Raw genomic sequence first — 18,098 nt, 5'->3', positions numbered from 1 at the left:
TGGGCATTCTTTCCTCAAAACAAAAACATTTCAAGAAAGCATATTAACAGACAGCAACAGCAGTTCGTTCTTCTATTATTTTTTTTTCAGTGTAACTCACCAAATAGCTTTCTTTTGGAAGGATATAGAGTGTGAAGGCATGCACTAAGACATCCAGTAATGAATCTGGGAACTATGATTATCATCGCTGTTATCATCACTGTGATACATTTAGGAATTAGAAGAATTTTAATGTGGTATAACATGTATATCAAACTCACACTATACATAATACTCAGAAGAAAAAAAGATTTTCAAGAAAACTACAAAGCAAACTTGTTCTCTGTGAATCCAAATTACGAATAATGGCAAGCTTTAACACTTACCTTTGACTATTATATAGTCATTGTTCATATGAAAAAAAACATACCGGGGCCTTAATCATTGTAAATGTGAAACAAGCAGTAAGGCTTACCCCAGAGATAAGAAACACTTTACAGAAGTCCAAAACAGGTAAAATCTGCAAAAAACTGGCAGCTTCCAGAGTGTCCTGAAGGTTGTCCATGTTAAGGGAAAGTTTTGCGGTATAAATGAAATCAATGATCTTCTTTAGGCCTATTTTGTTCACACCATGAAGCTTAATGCACATTAAATCCTGTTCCTTCATTCCTCCTGAAAAAGACATGTAGGTAAGTTTATATGATAATTTTGATTGGGTTGAAATAATTTCGTAAACTTATACAAAATGAAAACACAATTTTAAAGTTTAATTTAAAAACCCATATACATATACAACAGTAGAGAAAGCATAGAGTTGTTTGCAGTCCTGGGCTGATTCACACACAACACTGAACACGTGTCGGAGTGTCCAAACAATGGCAATTTGGAGATAGCAGTATGCATTAGTTTAACAAAAACACCACCTGTGAACATCGCCTTGAAGTAATCACTTGCAGAAGCCATCATCGCTCTGTGAACAGGAAACACTTCATCACCATCTCCTGGAACAAGCGTCACATCACAAAGCAAACCTTCCACTCGCAGTTGGTCAAAACCCTGCAAGAAGAGGGTAATGTGAAGCATCCATTTGATGTGGGAACAGAGTAGGAATCTTTTCCATTTCCCTGATGCAAATACTTATTTACTTTTACGTACATACGCACTGTAGTTCCAAAAAGTCACTAAGAAATAATTTGTCAAATTACAACCACTATCTCTAATATATTCAATGATAATTATTCATTGGAAAACAAGCAGAATAACTATTATTTTTCAGAAATGGCTGAAGATCGCAAAGTACGCTGGGCCTTAGAAAGTAGCTTTGTTCCACTAATTAAGTTATTTCCAGGAAGGAGTTTGTTTTGCAAGCTTGCACTCCAGCAATTGTTTCAGGTAGGGATAGATACCTTTTTTGGACCTACCCTTGTTGGACATATATGCATTCTAGATATATTTCTGTTCCACACCAGTTTAACTGCTTTGCAATCTAAGAGGCTGCAAAATACTGGGCCCTGAAAGGAAAGCTGTCACCTGGTTCCATGATTATCAAATTTATTACTGAAGTTTGGCAAAAACTCCAAAATAAGCTCACATTATATATCTGATCGTTTCTGAATTACTTAAAATGGTTAACTGTAATAAAAAAAAAAGAAAGTCATCTACAACAGCATCCTAGAGTAAGATTTTCCTCTAAAGATATGACCAGTGAAGGATACTGGAGGATGGGTGGAATACTCACCTCCTTCTCACACTGCGGAACAGAAGCTCAAACACAAAACAGTTTCCTTCAACCAGGCATGCCTGATGTTTTTCTAGTACTAAAAGATTGTAAATATTGTCTTTATAGATTTAACACTTAGAAAAGTCTTGGCATCAGCCCACATGATTTAAAATTTAAGATATCTTAAAGCAAGGCTATATTTTTAAAACTGCAAAGATAAGTAGATATGAACATTCAGATTTGTCACATACAAAAAGAACAGAGTGCAAATGAAAAAATGAGTATTAGCCCCAATAAATCAGAAGCCAAATACAGGATTACATAAAACTAATGTATTTCAATCACTCAAGCGACTTGCCTGTAGTTCCTACAAACAAGGCTTTACAACTACCAGTTCTTCATTTGCTCAAATTTTGAAGAAAAAAAAAACTGAATGAAGAAATAAGCTCTGAACACTTTGCCCAGTGTTCAAACAAGGGAGAGCTATGTGCAGATGCCCAAGCCTTAGAAACCAAAACAAAAGAATCACTGGCTTCTCTGAATTAAAATAAATAAATAAAAAAAAAAATAAAAGGTCAAATTTTTGTCCCCAAACTTAGGCAATCTATTTAGGCAGCAAATCAAAAAAATAAGCGGCAGTTCTCCAAGGAGTCGTACCATACAGAAGTCGTCTGCACTTCTGAGAAAGACTGCAGTGGAAAGTAGCAAGAGCTATGCAAGCTAAGCATGTAAAAGCTCCAGCAGAAACAAGAAGAAAAAATGACTTTACTTCTAAATTCTTAAAGGATAACATTTTTATCTGGTAGTGCCACATAGTCAGACCCAGCACAGGGCATTACACCAAACCTGGCAGCGCTCTGCCATCTTTAGGGGCGTGAAGGAGGATGGAGCTCTCCTCATCACATCCCTAAGGCAGCTTTCACACAGGAGATGGTACAAGTGTTTGCCTAACATAATTACATTACTATAGTCAAGTGAGCTTCTTTGATACAGCTGTCAATCCATAGTTTAAACAGTATTACCCCTTAGAAATTGAGAGTGGACAGGGATGCAACCCAAGGAAAATGCCAGGGTTTGTTTTCCAAGTTGTTGCTAAAAGTCGAACCTTTAACTTGAAGGAAAAGAAGTTACAAGCCATGCTTACTTGTAGGCATTGTGAGCATAGCACACTAATATGCATTTTTTTTTGAGGCTTTTTAGGAATTACTAGTCTTATATAGTCTATTGAGTGGAGGTATTGTTTAGAGCAGCCAAAATTCTCAGTACAGATCAATACTGACACAAGAATATTTAATTACCTGTAATACCACCGAACTGTGAGTATTGCTGGTGAAAAATCTTGTGGTCCCTGTCTTAGAAGACTGTAGATGGGCAGAGACGCCCATATCGCTGCTACCAAGAGATACTTTCATATGAGGATCCTCCTCTTCCACCAGAGATCTAAGAAGATCAGAACAAAGAAACCTTAAGACCAAACTCATTTTCATTCAGTGCTCTTGTGTATTAAAACCACAGTTCCAGGATGAAACGTAACAGCGTAGAGGCTACAGGTCAAAAATCAGCAAGTGACAGAATCAGTCCTTAGTGATCAGTCCTTCAGCTAATCTAAGAAAGTGAAGTGTTAACAGTCTCTAAAACAGTGTAACTTCAAAAACTTATTTTTCAGCTAATAATTTTTTCCTTTTCCTTCCACTCCCACCTCCCCGATTAAGCCATTTACACACTATTTTATTTCTATGTGCGCTTCCAGTATTGTAGGATACTTCCAGGGGTTTCATCCAGTTTTCAAAATCAAGTATCTCACCAGGTTGCCAAGGAAAGCTAAAGGACTGAAACTCTAAGTGTAATATTAAAGTTCAGTAATTTCATTCCTACGGCTTGCATTATCTTGCTCAAGTATGAACATAATAGAAAATACACAGAGGAGTTTCAAGCTGTAACTTTAACCTACCTTTAGAAACACACAACTACAAGAACTCCTTTAGGACTTGATAGCCAGTATTTTGCTACTGCAGGCAACCACTTCATAACTTTAATTTGTTAGTGTGACATCAATACTTATGCTTTTGATTCCAAGCAATTACTGTCCAAATCTAGATAGGAAGGGCTAATTTCAGATAGAACTGTTAAAGTATTACTGCACTATTATTAGCCTTCCATTGTAATCTTGAGATGTAAATTAGTTTTACATAGATATGCATATGAGATTCTAACTACCCTAACCCATAATTATTATAAAATGTAAATAAATTTAATCTCCAGAAATAGTCACAATAACTAGATCCTGTAATTTCCATCATCTAGTGTACTACCTATTAGCATGCATAGTGGTATAATGCATATATGCACAATATTAATTAGCAAACATAAGCTGTTAATCCACAGATAAGTGCACCTTCATTATTAATAAAGACTCCATGTTTCAAAAAAGATTCATAGCAGTTTGACATAATTGCTGCAAATCTCAGATACAAAAAGTTTTCCAAATTTTAAATGTGCAGGTTAAAACAGTGGCCTCCAAGCTAGTTTCAGAAATTACTTTAAATAAGTGACAAGAATGTGTTTAAATTCCGCACTCCCCCGCCTCCAATTTTGACTGAAATCACTACATAAGGACAAATTTGGAATTTACGGGTGAAAAATAATTTTCATAATTTTTTTCCGCAAAAAAAGTTTTCTTTTTTAAAAAAAAATTACCCCCACCTTCTTTGGGTACATGTACAGAGCAGTTTCTGAAACTCACACATTACCCTGCTAGCACTGATGTGCCTTGTTCAAACCCATGAGTACGTAAGGTCAGCTATGAAAACATGTTCAAAACAAATTCACCATTCAACAGGGTACATGGGTTTGAAACAGTGAGATTTTATGCACACAGATATAACAACAGATTGTAGGAACAAAGGTACATCCAAATACCTTTGAATTCTAATGTAGCAACCCAATACTCTGACATCTGAAAAAAATCAATAAATGTGGATGTACTGCAGCATGCAAGAATTCTGTCATTTTTGAAACAACTATCTCCATTTTATAAAACAAATCCAGTGTGTAATTTAAATAAAGTTTTACAGGGTGTACCTTAGAAAAGTGCTCTCCAGACTATCTTTGGCACCCAACAAATGCATACAATGATGTAACACAGCAGCAAAGCAGTTGCTAGCTCATGACCCAAAATATTTTTGTTCACTTTGTTCTAGGGTGTTTTGAGTTTGGGGGGGGTTTATTGTGTGTTTTTTTTGTTTTAGTTTTAATACAATCACATCAAGGAAAGAGTCTAACAGGGTTTCAAAGGACATCCAGTCTCTGAATTTGTACATGTCTTTTTAAGAAGAAATATAAAATAATGTAGAGAGACTTGTAAGCGTGGGTGAGAAGGAATTGCAGATTCAACTAGCATGAATCTGACTATATGCTCTTGAAAGATCTTCCTGAAATGTCAGATCAGATAGCCATTATATGAAGAGGCTTTTAAAATACTTTTTCTAAACTCAGAAGAAAAATAGAAGATGTACGCAGCAGTTAAAATCATTAGGAAAAGAAATGTACAAGTGAACCAACTTTCTTGGCTGGTTGGAGTGGCTTTTTACCATGTTTGCCACACACACCATGCTACTTTATTTCCCAACAGCCAGCATACTTCATAAGTATTACAAATGAAGGCAAAAACCTTGACCATGATTCATTTATTCCAAGAACAGCAGCAATAATGGAAGCAATTTTTCTGAACAAGCCACATTACATACAACTTTCCAAGCTTTGTCCTAAGAAGTCCTCTATAGCACAAGATGCCTTGTTACAACTGCACAGCCAACAGAGAGGATGCAATATATTTCAAAATACTTGCAATACTTAAAAGCACGCATTCGACATGCCAGGTGTGGCTACAGGCAGTTATTTCCCCTACCTGATTTTCAATACATAATGGGCAGTTGTCTAATACCTACATCACACATAAGCTCAGCAGTTCAAAACTTGATGCTTTTCTGCAGAAGGATTTTTACTGTTTCTCTTCCACATTTGCTGTTATGTATGTACAGGAACTTGTGTATGCAAATTAGTAATAATTGCAAACTTCCACTTGTAAAAATCCACCAGAATATACATGTTACAGTTCTAGTCTCAAACATTAACTTGGCAGAGTATGACTCCACAAGAATAAACTTATTTAAAGACAAGCAGATTATATTACTCCTATAGTGATTTTTGCTTTATATCTAAACAGCTGTTACAAAAAAGAATTGTGGGCTTTTTTTGTTTGTTTTTAAATACACTACCTTTTTTACCTACAGCTTAGCAGTTTTGGAAGGCCGAGCACCCTCTCCCATTGTGCGGAAAGTGACATTCGGGAGCTGGTTTTGGCAGAAGTTACAAGGCAAGTCAGCAATAAGAGCTGGCCACAGCGTGCTGGTCCCCTGAATCCCAGCCTCGGGACATTCACCAAGAGGGAAAGAGTACTCCCAAAGCGACCAGAAATGATGAGTTTGTCATTGGCTTTGTACCGACTTCAGCATTTAACTTAATTCAACAAGAGAAGCCCGTCTTGGAAAGACAAAGTGAAAATGCAACAGCTCTTAGGCGCTGTGGTAACACCAATACACAAAGAAGCAGCAAAACCCAAGCACTGTATCATATACAACGAGAATAATTTTAAAGTACCCTGCAAAGAAAATTTAAACTATTCAGAATATAACTTTGTTTGGAGGGTTGTAAAGTGAATATTCAGAAATAACTCTGCCATTCACACCCAGAACAGACGGGTAACGCACTTTATATCCTACCGAATTCCCAACAAAAACACAGTAAGTACATCTGTCTTGTTTGGACACTTACCAAAGGCGTTATTTACATTCATTAACGTAGGTCTGCTAAGCACTATAATTAATTAGATAATAATGAATGTAAACATATTGATTTTTTTACTTTATTGTAAGTACAGTATATCACAATTAAGCATACTACGAAACAAGAAAGCTAATTCATTTTCTAATTAAATTTATTGTTCTGATCAATAGAAATCATTAAACAAGAAGCACAGCAGCAGCATTTTTAACCAGGGTTAAAAAAAAAATTGGAGGAGACAGTCAAAACTACAATAACATGTAGTGATAATTCACAACAAGTTGCTCTAAATGTGGGTACTAACACCACTTTCAATGCATACACTTGGTCTGGAGGGGCTTGAACAGCGTTAAGTGTTACAGTGTTAAGGACAAGGGAATGTTGGAGTTTAATGTGAAATGAGTATTAACATTGCAATTCGACGGCAGAGGAGCTGCCCACCTCTTTCTACCATCTCCGGGAAGCAGTGGCTTACAGTTCAGAGAAAGGCACCGAGGTTAATTACTTGCTATCACAGGATAAGCAGTCAGAATTTTCTTTCTAACATTATGTTTATTCTTTCAAGTACCGCATAGTTTTTTCCTATCTACTGCAACCAAACATGCTTTTCTCATGACTCCAAGTTAATCCTCCAAGTACCTCCAACTGGTATTTTTGTAGCGATGAAATACAGAGTGTGCATTATACAGATATTAATTACATATCTTAATTTCCTAACTTCCTGTCAATTTTGAAGGAAGATAGCTTTGCTTTGCTTTTTATCATTAAAAAAAAAGATGTAAAACTAAGTTTTCTTTCTGTCTATGATTGCCCACTAGATTCGTTTTCATTTATTTTCTCTCTAAAGATATTATTTTTAATCTTGTTCATTTACTAAAAGGTACCTGAACACCCTCTTTGACAATTTGTACAATTAGCAATTATTTTAGAACTAGAAAGAAGACCATAAGCCAAATGTTGAGCTATGGAAAAAAAAAAAACAACAAACCCTACAATAGTTCAAGAGTCTTACCAAGCTTATGGAAGCTACACTGACTTTTTGGGTTTTTGGGGGTCTTGGGATTTTTTCATAGCACCGGCAGAGGAAAACCATAGCTAAGCATCACCTAGCAGACAAAATGGAGTTCAAATTGGAAGAATTCAGTAGTATTACTTAATATTTCATTGATTTGAAAGATACAAGTTCAGTGGTTTTTAAATATTACCAGGTATATAATTCCCTAAATCTTGCCACAATGCAGGACAAAATATGGTGAGGTAACAAGAAGAACAGTTGACTTTGTTAATGAAAACAAGATTGGAAATCATCTCAATGGGTCTTCATGAGTTTCTAGGTTTAATTGTTAGCCCCTGCACACAGAGAAGTGGCACCAGTACGTATTTAGACTGGCACAAACGTTAATGAGTACAGTATTCCAGGAAAATACTAAATAAACAATTTGAAAACACACAGATTGACCAAAGTATTTACAGGACTTCTGTCCATTACTGCTCCAAATTCTGTACACAAGCTCTATAGATTACTTGCAGTGAATTATGGAAACTGTGAACTGACTTTAAAGGACAAACTGAAATATGTATATAGCAGAAGAGCTACTAACCCTGTGACCAGGACAGGATATGAGACCCTGTAGTCAGATCTGGAATCTGAACCTTACTCACTCAACCCTTGGCTGAAGGCTTGCTGACAAACACGGCTGCCCGCATCTCCTCCATAATTGCTATCTGCACCTTCCTTCAAAATATGCTTTAAGCACTGGAGCTTTCAACTTCAACTGGACAAGTATTTTTTTAACTAGCTGGAGTTACAGCATTATTCACAGATACAAATTGCTTTCTAAAGCCTTAGCAAATATTAACCTGTGAAAACAGTTCGGAGGCATCCAGGTGACCCATGATAAGCAGGGATCTGTGAAAACTATGACAAATTTTACTCTCAACTAGAATATTCAAATCATGGAGTTGCCATTTTGTATAGAGCTCAGTGGCAGGAATGAAATAAAACAATATTCTGTTATGATGTTTTCTTCAGAAGTAGTTGAACTCATTCTGATGCAATAGAAACAAGGTAACTATGAATATTATTGGGGATTTGTTCATTTACATCAGTAAACCTTTAATCTGTTTGAAATTGTCAGAGCATAGTCCACAGTCTTTGAATTCAAAGTAAGGAGATGAGTCTACAGTTACAGATATTTTAGAGTGCATGTTCTCTGATTTATTTAAAACCCCCAGTCTTTACATAACTCAGTAAAAGCTTGCCAAAGTCATATTGGCCAGACAGTGAATTCTTAATTTGGTGAAGCTCAATAGCTTGTTTTTGAAAGGATTATAACCTTATTTTCTCTGTCAAATTACTGTTCAATGAACCATGACTGCAAGTGTTCTGGTCACTGGTAAATGGCATCTTCAGCAATCACTCCTGGCATGTGCCAGTACTCTGGTATTTATCAAACAGAGAACAAGATTTCCATTTTGTATTAAGACATTCTTATTACAAGACAAATCTTTACTATTTTATGATCTGTTAAAAAAATCTGGTATATTATAGGGCTGTCCTATACATGCAGCTATGCATGTATTTTGCTAATGAACCTATTAATGACAAAGCCAGTGAAATAAAATGAAACTTTCATTTACTCTTACATACAGAGTAATTCTTTACTTTGTATGCATAATCTGCCAAAAGGTATTTTAGTATGCTTAGTCTGCCAAAATATAATTTAAGTATTGACTACTTTACTGTCTTCCCATTATGAACAGATGTTCCAGCATTGTTCAAAAGAAAATCTCATAATGCTTCTATTAAGAAACTCAAAATAATATAATGTAGACGAACAAATTACACATCATAGTATTTCACATTTCTTGCATTCTGTATCTTCTACACATACGATTTCAGGAAATCCTTTATTCTGGCAAAGTAGTTACTTTTATACTTGTCCTCCCCTAAAATAACACCTCATCTTTGTATTACTATTTTTTAACAGGAGTTTCTAATTTAATTCCTTTATGGTATCAGTAACCCAGTAAAATTAGCCAGCTTTATAATTTGTTAATGGTTTCTCATTATAAAAATACAGCAAAAGTTTCTACAGGTAATGCAAGTTTACATTTTAACACACATATATGACTCCAGCTGAAAGAGAAAACAAAGGCAAAAGGTCTTTTTGTTCCAATAGGTTGACAGAGTAAGTTAACTCCTCTCTTAACAGACCAGCCAACATGTTTGGCAAACTTCAGTTCTTGCTTTGGGGGCATAGAGGCACTGACACAGGCTGCTGCTGAAGATCTGAAAGCAGGATGAATGCAAGAACAGCACTGGAAGGCAGGACCTAAATTATTTTGTGCATATCACAAAGCATTAGGAGTAGGAATCAAGCCTTTTTCTCCTTTCTTATTACGACCACTAGTCCCATGCTATCAGCTTCAGATATCACTGTTTTTACTGCACAGTTTAAAGGCTGTATTTTTAATAGATGAACTAGAGGCTGATAATGTAACTAGAAACATTTTGCATTTATCAGGTTACTGCATTTCTTAAAAATGCAGTTTTATGCTGTTCACTTGAAAGGGGCCACCACAATCAGAAGTTCGCCAATCTTTACCTCAAGTGAATTAACGTTGCATTTTAACTACTGTGGGTGTGATTTTCAGAAGTAGCTACAGCAGCTAGTGCAGAATACTGCTCACCTTGGGCAATGCTCTGATGTTGATATTTGAATAACTGACTTTTTACACGTGACTTTCTTCATAGATTAGAAGAACAGCATTAATAGCAGAACATTTAACCATTTGTTTAGTAACTTGATACTGAGGTCTTCTAAATCTCCACTGCAGGAGAAAGGCATAAAATAAAGCCTACTGTTTCTTAAATTAAAACAAATAGATGTTCCTATTTCCACCTTTCCTCTAAATTAAGGGTGCTCTGTAAAAGAAGAACAGAAAACCAGAATCTATATAGCAGAGCAAACCAATGAGAAGTGGCATTTTACTGTCACTAAGCTCTGGCCAAGGGCAGCAGGAGAGAAGGATATAGTCCTTCCAAACCCCCAAAATCAGCAGAGAAGGACAAAGACCGTTTCTGGACACAAGCTGATGGGCAGCAAGCAGAGGCAGGTAGCTCACCAACTTTAACTGCTGTTCCGACACAGTTACAGCATGAGATGCTCATTGCAACGATCAGCTTAAGAACATGTCTAAAGGGGAAATTAAGTACCGAAGCAATGTAGCCTGAGCAGCTCTGCAAGCCCCATCACCAAAGGTCACAAGGCCACGAGCGGAACAACATACAAACTGACTTGAAGAACAGGGACACTGAACCTTGTTCAACCAGAGTCAGCCTCAAGGTAACCTACTTAAGCTATTCTAGAAGCAATGCTTTGCTTCTAGACCAGTGCATAAGTGTCAAGCCTTTAACCTTTCTCTTTTTTTTTCTTTTTTTCTTTTTTTTTTTTTTTCCTCAATACAGTCAGGTCTCTTTGGACTTCAACACACAATCACCATCTTGATAAAAAGTTCTGCCCAAGCACGCAAGCCCACAATGTCAACAGAAATGATGAAGGCTACTAGAAATACTCAGACAATTGAAGACACAACCACTGTTCCAAACACCAATGGATCTGGGTGGACAGGAGGACAACACAGAAATAAGGATATTCCCAATATCGCTTGAACCTTTTTGTATCACTTCCTAGTAAGGCCACACTGTGACCAAAGCCAGCACAAAATTAGGTCCCACAAAGCCAGCAGAAGAGGACTGAGTAACATCATCAACTGTTTCTGTATGATTCCCTAAAGACACAAACACAGAAAATATTCTCCTCAAAATTCTTTTTTAAACAACTGAACTATCAGAGGTCTCAAGCTGTTTGCAGCATAATTACAGCCCACTGGTTAATTCAGATTTGTTTTCCACAGAAACAAAGCAATATTTGGCTCAGTCATTGCTATAAAGCTTTTGTTCCTAACAGTATTTAGTCTCTCTGGGAGCCTTAGTATCACATCCACATTTATCTATTTGACAAAGGGTTTACATTCATTGAGTCATTTGTAGCTTACATTTGCAGACTCAGATTGTTTAACAATGCTAAATTAGAAACGGCTCTCTAATGACTTTTTGCCAAAGTTGGTGTTAGTCTATTGATTCCTACTATTAAAAACAGAAAAAGCAAAGCAAATACACATGCTTTGTAGCTTTCCTACAGAAGCAGAACTACTTTATTTCCTTGACATTCTAAAAGGTAAAATACAGCAGTCACTCAGAGGTTTCACAGTTTAGGCAGGAGTGACACCGCACGTCCTAGTCTCTGCCCTTTATATTTGGTCTTAAGTGTTCAAAAGGCAAGTCATCATTTTAGCTAGGCAGCTTAATACTTCCTGTGCATTACAAAACACTTAAGAAAAACATTTTGCATGCACTAGCGGATTACAGTTCTACCTGATGTGTTTTTAAAGTTAGTTTTCATATACATAGAAATTGTTAAGTTTGCAGGATGGTTCCTTAGAGACAAAAACCTATATAAGTCTAAGGTGGCACCTGCATATTCAAGATTTGGTCACAGAATACACAGCCCACTGTATTCCTGTAACAGATTTAGGAACAACTCCTTTCCAGAGTGTTAGCTTTTTTCCCCTATATTCTGTACAGAAGAATTTTGACAGCTTAAAAGCCAGCAAAAAAAGCAAACAAGATTGTGATGTTAGGGTTTGATAATTGCCCCCTGCTCTTTCTGTTGCCTAGGTCTGCTCTACCATTCCTCTTGCTCTGTCACTTCTCACAGTTGTTTTAGCATTCCTTTATTACTATCTCCTGAGGAGAATGTAGGGGGGTGTTCATTACTTTAAATCATAAAATATTTTTCCCCTACATGATAGATAGTTTAAATCTAAGCATGTCAGATAACAGGTGGAGGTGACTTGTCCACCCCATGAAAACACATTTTTGCAACTTTGATATTGCAACAATCTCAGTCACTGCTGGACAAAATATTACAGCAATAATATAGATATGCACTTCCACTTTAGTGTTATAGCTACACATTATTACACTACAATTCCCACTATTACCATTTAGAACAGTGACTATTATATTAAAACCTCAATATTCACTAAGTACTTTATGAAAATCCATAGGTATTGCCATCCAAACTTCAACAGAAAATACTGCATAACACTAGAAAAGCCAGTGAGTAGAAAGTGATTGGACAACAAGATTTTTCCACAATAACTAGGAAATAATAGCAAAAATTACAAGCTGGCAGAACTGAAATTCTGGCAGAATAGGCTGAGTAACATATCCATATTCAAGACAATCCAATAAAGATGCTTTAGCATGTCACAACATAAGGTCAATATTGCACCATCATGCTATATAAGGAAGATAACGTAATTTTCAGGACCCGTAAACCACAGCATCACCTATAAAGGTCTGACCAGAAAAAACACTAGCACCAAGAAACCACATGACAACCAGGTTTGGTTTCGTTTTCCTTGGTTTTGCCCATTTATTACTGCAATGAAATTTCACATTTCGAACATAAAATAATCTACAGAAATACCTATCATCTAAAAAAAAAAAATAAAATCAACAGGCACAAATGAGAACTCTATATACAAAATTGCTGGGATTAAAAGCAGTCTTCTATTTATAAGATATAAGCCTCTTCTATTTCCCACCCACCCAATTCATCTGTTTGCAGGCATTGTCACATTAGTTTAAAAAAATATTTGGGGTGACTGCACATTGACTTTCAACATGCTGAAATTTGAAATATCTAGGAAGTAATTGCTTAAAATGGAAATGTTGCCAAAACAGGTGATTCTGTTTTGGTGTGAATACCATGTAGTCTGTCAAAAGCTCAAGAGCCCAACAAAAGGATTTATTTACTAAAAATTACCAATGAAGACAGAGACACATCGGGTGGTCTCACAGAAGAGAACTAATACAGATGGTCTGATGAATTATGCATACACATCTTTTCCCATTTAAGTATATTCCATTGTACAGCATAAATTCAAAGAGCTCATTGCAGAGCAAATCAGAGATTTGAAAGACGACACAAAAGCATTAACCTGTATAACCTATATAAGCAGCTAAAACTAATACTGATTACTCCAGAGTACTAAGAATTTATTCTACTTTTCTGCACAGTAACAGATTTCCGTTACTGCAAAGCATTTCCTATCAGACAAATTTCACAACCACATGACTCAGGATAGACAGACTATGTCGCAAACACTTCGATATCAATATATTTGGAATATCGCATTTGTTTATTTCTCCTAGCATTAGCCAGTTATATATGAAAACACATGCAAAGGATAGTTTCCATTTAAAATATCAGCACACTATTCCGTGTAAAAGGATAGAAGGCACTAAGCTTACAAATGGATTATTCTGCATTAAGAATTTTTTCTATTTTACTTATTTTTAAACATGGCATGTTGGAGACTAAAAATACATAACTGAACATTTAACTTTTCAGAAAACAGCTAACAATCATTCTTACATGATATAGGCTTATAGGATAATCCTATGTCATAGTATTTTGGAAAACAGTGGTTTTGCATTATTGAATTCTTCGTAGATGCTCATCATAGTACTTCAGTCTCCAGAGTTTCCACAAACATTACTTCCATTTGTGTTAATGGAAGATACGCACAACTTTGGAAAACAATATAAATGACATTGTTAGTGTGAATAAGAAAGAATTCTCCTCTTAGTTCTTAACATATGAGATGACGTGACCTGTGAACAATAATTGGGACGCATATTCCCTTACACCTCAAAGCTGTTATATACAACCAAATTCTGAAGTGTTTTGCACCCTCTCTGAAGTAGTGCTTCAGTTCTTAACCTCTGCTTGTCAGTCACCGGGGTTTTTTTGTTTTTAACCCGTGGCCATCAATACACAGCTACGATAACAAGGAATACCACTTTTCCAACTCAGCACTTTGTCCTTTCTTCTGATTCACTTGCTGAAACTGCTCACCTGCCCACATAATATATTAAGTTACCTAAGTCTGTCCCCACACAGTCAGCATAACCGCAAACATGAATGTGATTTTACTAGTGGAGCATAAACTTGCTGTAACAGCTTTCACGCTCATTTTGACAAAAGAATCTATATTCTAAACCCCAATGCTGGAAGTGTCATGAAAGAAAACGTAAAGCAGCTTGACAAAGTCATGTGCATGCACATATATCTGCACATTCCTAACTTGTGCAATAAGACAGGCTGCATTACACCCACATATATTGGGTGCCAGTGCTTCAATTCTAATACTATCTAATTTTCCCTATGCAATGTCACTGGATCTCTCCATCAACTTGGGGGAAAGCTCAAGCTACTCCGGACCGATTCCACCAGAATTCAGGGTATGGCTGCATTCCCCTTCAGAGGGACTCTTCGCTCTCCATATAATGTGAAGAGTTACCTCTTGCAGTCAGGATATCCTGAAAATATCCCTAAATAAATAACTAGTGGTAAACAAAACCACCAGCCAAGAGGCAGCAATTCACTCCTGCTCCTTCCCATTGCCAGGAAAGCAGTACCAGACACAGCAAAACCAGCAGGTTTCCCAGTAAAGAGAACCACATCCTCTCCTACAAAGTCATTAGCTCAACTTCAGCAGGTCCTTTATTTCCTGTACTGCCTGGCCACAAGTTTCCCGTAGCAGAGGACTCTCCAGGACGAACTCTTCATACTCACTCCGCACCTCAGGAACTACTGCAAACTTTTCAAGCAGAGACTGCAGCGAAACCTCCCCAGCTGCAAAGCTTGCAGGACAGTTAAGTGTTTTACAGTGGTACTTTGTATGTAGATGCCTGCTTCATCCAAGAAGCCAAACGTGCTTGTAACCACCAGCCTCAGCATTTCAATACAGGGAAACTAAGGCAGTTCAGGTATAGAGTACACAGACCAAATAAAACACTAATAAAACATATGTGCCCTGACAATCAGTTTAACCTTTAGATAAGTTACTTGTAAATCATAAGCAGGATGAAGCTTTTAAAGTTTAGGTCAGGTTTACTAGAAAAACCTGAAAAATTGGCATTTCATTTTAAGTACAAAAAAAAAAAATCACCTTTAAGACCTCCCTACTTCACATTCCAAATCACACTACAAATCTATTTTATAAGCTTAAGCTGTCAAGTATTAAAGGGACTAAAAGCTCAATTATACCTTTGTATACTCTAGACCCAAACTATCAACTACAGAAGTGTTCATCTGTGAATTCAAGAGTTTTATGGTCATTTATTTTATATGAATACATGTTCCATTTCATACGCCACTTATTCCCGAATATTTCACTTGAAACATAAGCCTTTTGCCAGTGTGCAGAGCACTACTTATGAAAGAAAACTTATAAATATGAATGTGAAAAAATCAGATCATGTAAAACAGTAGCAAATTCACTGTAATCTCTGCAGTGAAGGTAATGTATTCCATCATCTATTTTACTGGTCAACCTAAATTACAAGGTTTTTTTTATCAGTTGATATATAATGCCTAATCAAATAGGTACCATTTTGTAATGTTTCTCATTCTTTATAATAAAGTATATGAATAATTTTAACGTTAGATTTAAGAGTCCTGCTAATGTCAGGACTGTGTGTCAGTGAAGAAATGTCTCCATAACACTGGGATACACTGACTCATTATAAAAAGATGATTAAGGCTGCTGATTACATATTTCTCATGCTCCAGATAAGCTCAGCATCATATAGTTAAGCATGATCACTAAACCTGTTCACATACTTTCAACACTGAGATAATCAGCTATACGATCCTCACCATAAAAGCTGGAGCATCCACAGAGCTAGATTAGCAATTTAAAGGCGACACACAAAAGAAATGCTCAGTTTCAGCAGCAGATAGATCAGACTACGCTATTTCTGATTTTTCTTGCATTTATTAAGTACTACAGTTTAAAAACCAAAAACATAACACACAACACTAAAGACTGTTTCCCTGAAATAGGTTCAAACACCTCACAACTCTTTTCATCATTATACTTTCTTTGTATTTAGTCATGTTTTTAAAAAAGTCATAATTAGCAATTTATTGGAAACAGCTTATTTCTGGCAGCCTTAAACATATTTGATGCATTCAGTGAGTGAAAAGGCTGAGGCACTCCCATGAAAATTAATCTTAAAATTGAGCATGCACAGCACAGGTTCCATACAGCCAGGTTAGCTCCTCAAAACCCCAGCCTTTCTGACGGAGAACAATAGTGACCACGCATACAGCGTTGTATTGTTTCAGCTCCACTGCTTATCAACGCAATTCTCAGCAACAACCGAAAAAGACGACATTTAGAGGATCTGTAAATACCTATTTCTTACAGCATGTCCCTACAGCAGCTGGAGCAAAAGCCTATCCGTAAAAAGACAATACAAGCTTAAAAGTACTAGTATTGTAGATACTGGGTTGGAATACTATTGGAAAGTAATAGTCTTTATAGTAATTTCCAGATAGGGAAGTCACCTACACTGCTACTGTGCATTTTAAAGCAACTCTTCCTCATTTTCAAGAGAGCTGCTTCTTTAAAGGCAGAAGCAATTCAGTACCCCATGCTTAGTTTTATATCACAGAAGGAAAAAAAAGCCACCTGTATATGCTAACACAGAACTCACAGCAACAAAAGGTGAACAAAAGCTCCATCAAGATTTGGCAAGACAAAGGCATACTGTTTCCATGTATACTAAAATACTCTTTTATGTGAAGCTACTTTACATGGACAAACTGCTTAACTATACAACTATTCAGGTACAAATGGTTTATATTTATGTTTTAAGCTTTTATTGCAACTTTGTAAAAAGACCTTCAATTTGTAGCAAGGCTAAGACTTTCAAGAATAAAACAAGACCAAAGCAGGATGATTTCTTTTATACAAGAACCTACGTGAACAAAAGTGCAGTACAATATGGCAGGTGATTCTATGTTTAAATTCCAAGTGTAATAAATTCCAAGTGTAGTAGTCAGTAGAAGGAAATGTTAGGATATACACTACAAATCAAGCCTGCCTCAAAGCTTAATTTGTCATTTCAAGATCAGTGCTACAAATTAACAACAACACAAACTTTCCAAATGAACATATACAGTATTATTATGAATATGGCTTAATCTGCACAATTTCTCTACGTTTCAACAAAGAGGGAAAGACTCAACACAACATCCATCATGAAACACCCAGGATAAAATCTGGGGAGGGGGGGGGGGGTCTACATAGAAAACGAGGTAAAATTCTGAGTGCCAATGTCATTTAATATAAAACAGGGTATTTTGCCACAGGGTAGTCTCACAAAAGCAATCCCACCTTATTATCCTCATTTCTCTCACTTACATGTATGCTGGAGAAAGTGGCGATGACCTGGATGTTTTAAGCACAGGAACTGGGAATTTCCAGATAGCAGGAGAGCTCGTTTTCCATTTCAATGGCATGTTGTCACCACGGTACTACAATAACAGTAAACAGCGTTTCCATAACAGACTACCAACTCGGACTTCCATTCCACACACTACTGACACAGCAGTGGCTGCTGCTAAGA

At 36.4% G+C, this 18,098-nt stretch overlaps 1 protein-coding gene across 4 annotated transcripts in view; it reads right to left on the bottom strand.

The window, feature by feature from the left end:
• Window positions 1-18,098, bottom strand: part of KLHL13 (kelch like family member 13) — an 88,429-nt gene that overhangs the window by 24,058 nt on the left and 46,273 nt on the right. For all 4 annotated transcript variants that reach the window (XM_068411919.1, XM_068411916.1, XM_068411918.1 and 1 more), the window contains exons 3-5: window positions 2,998-3,139; window positions 903-1,035; window positions 455-651 (exon numbers count right to left, since the gene is read on the bottom strand). In XM_068411919.1, coding sequence (XP_068268020.1) covers window positions 455-651; window positions 903-1,035; window positions 2,998-3,139 — 472 coding nt within the window. The remainder of the gene's footprint in view (window positions 1-454; window positions 652-902; window positions 1,036-2,997; window positions 3,140-18,098) is intronic.

The sequence above is a fragment of the Nyctibius grandis genome, chromosome 13, assembly GCF_013368605.1.
Source record: "Nyctibius grandis isolate bNycGra1 chromosome 13, bNycGra1.pri, whole genome shotgun sequence".
NCBI lineage: Eukaryota > Metazoa > Chordata > Aves > Nyctibiiformes > Nyctibiidae > Nyctibius > Nyctibius grandis.
The sequence above is the reverse complement of the archived record's forward strand: the minus strand, read 5'-3'. Positions and strand labels throughout refer to the sequence as shown.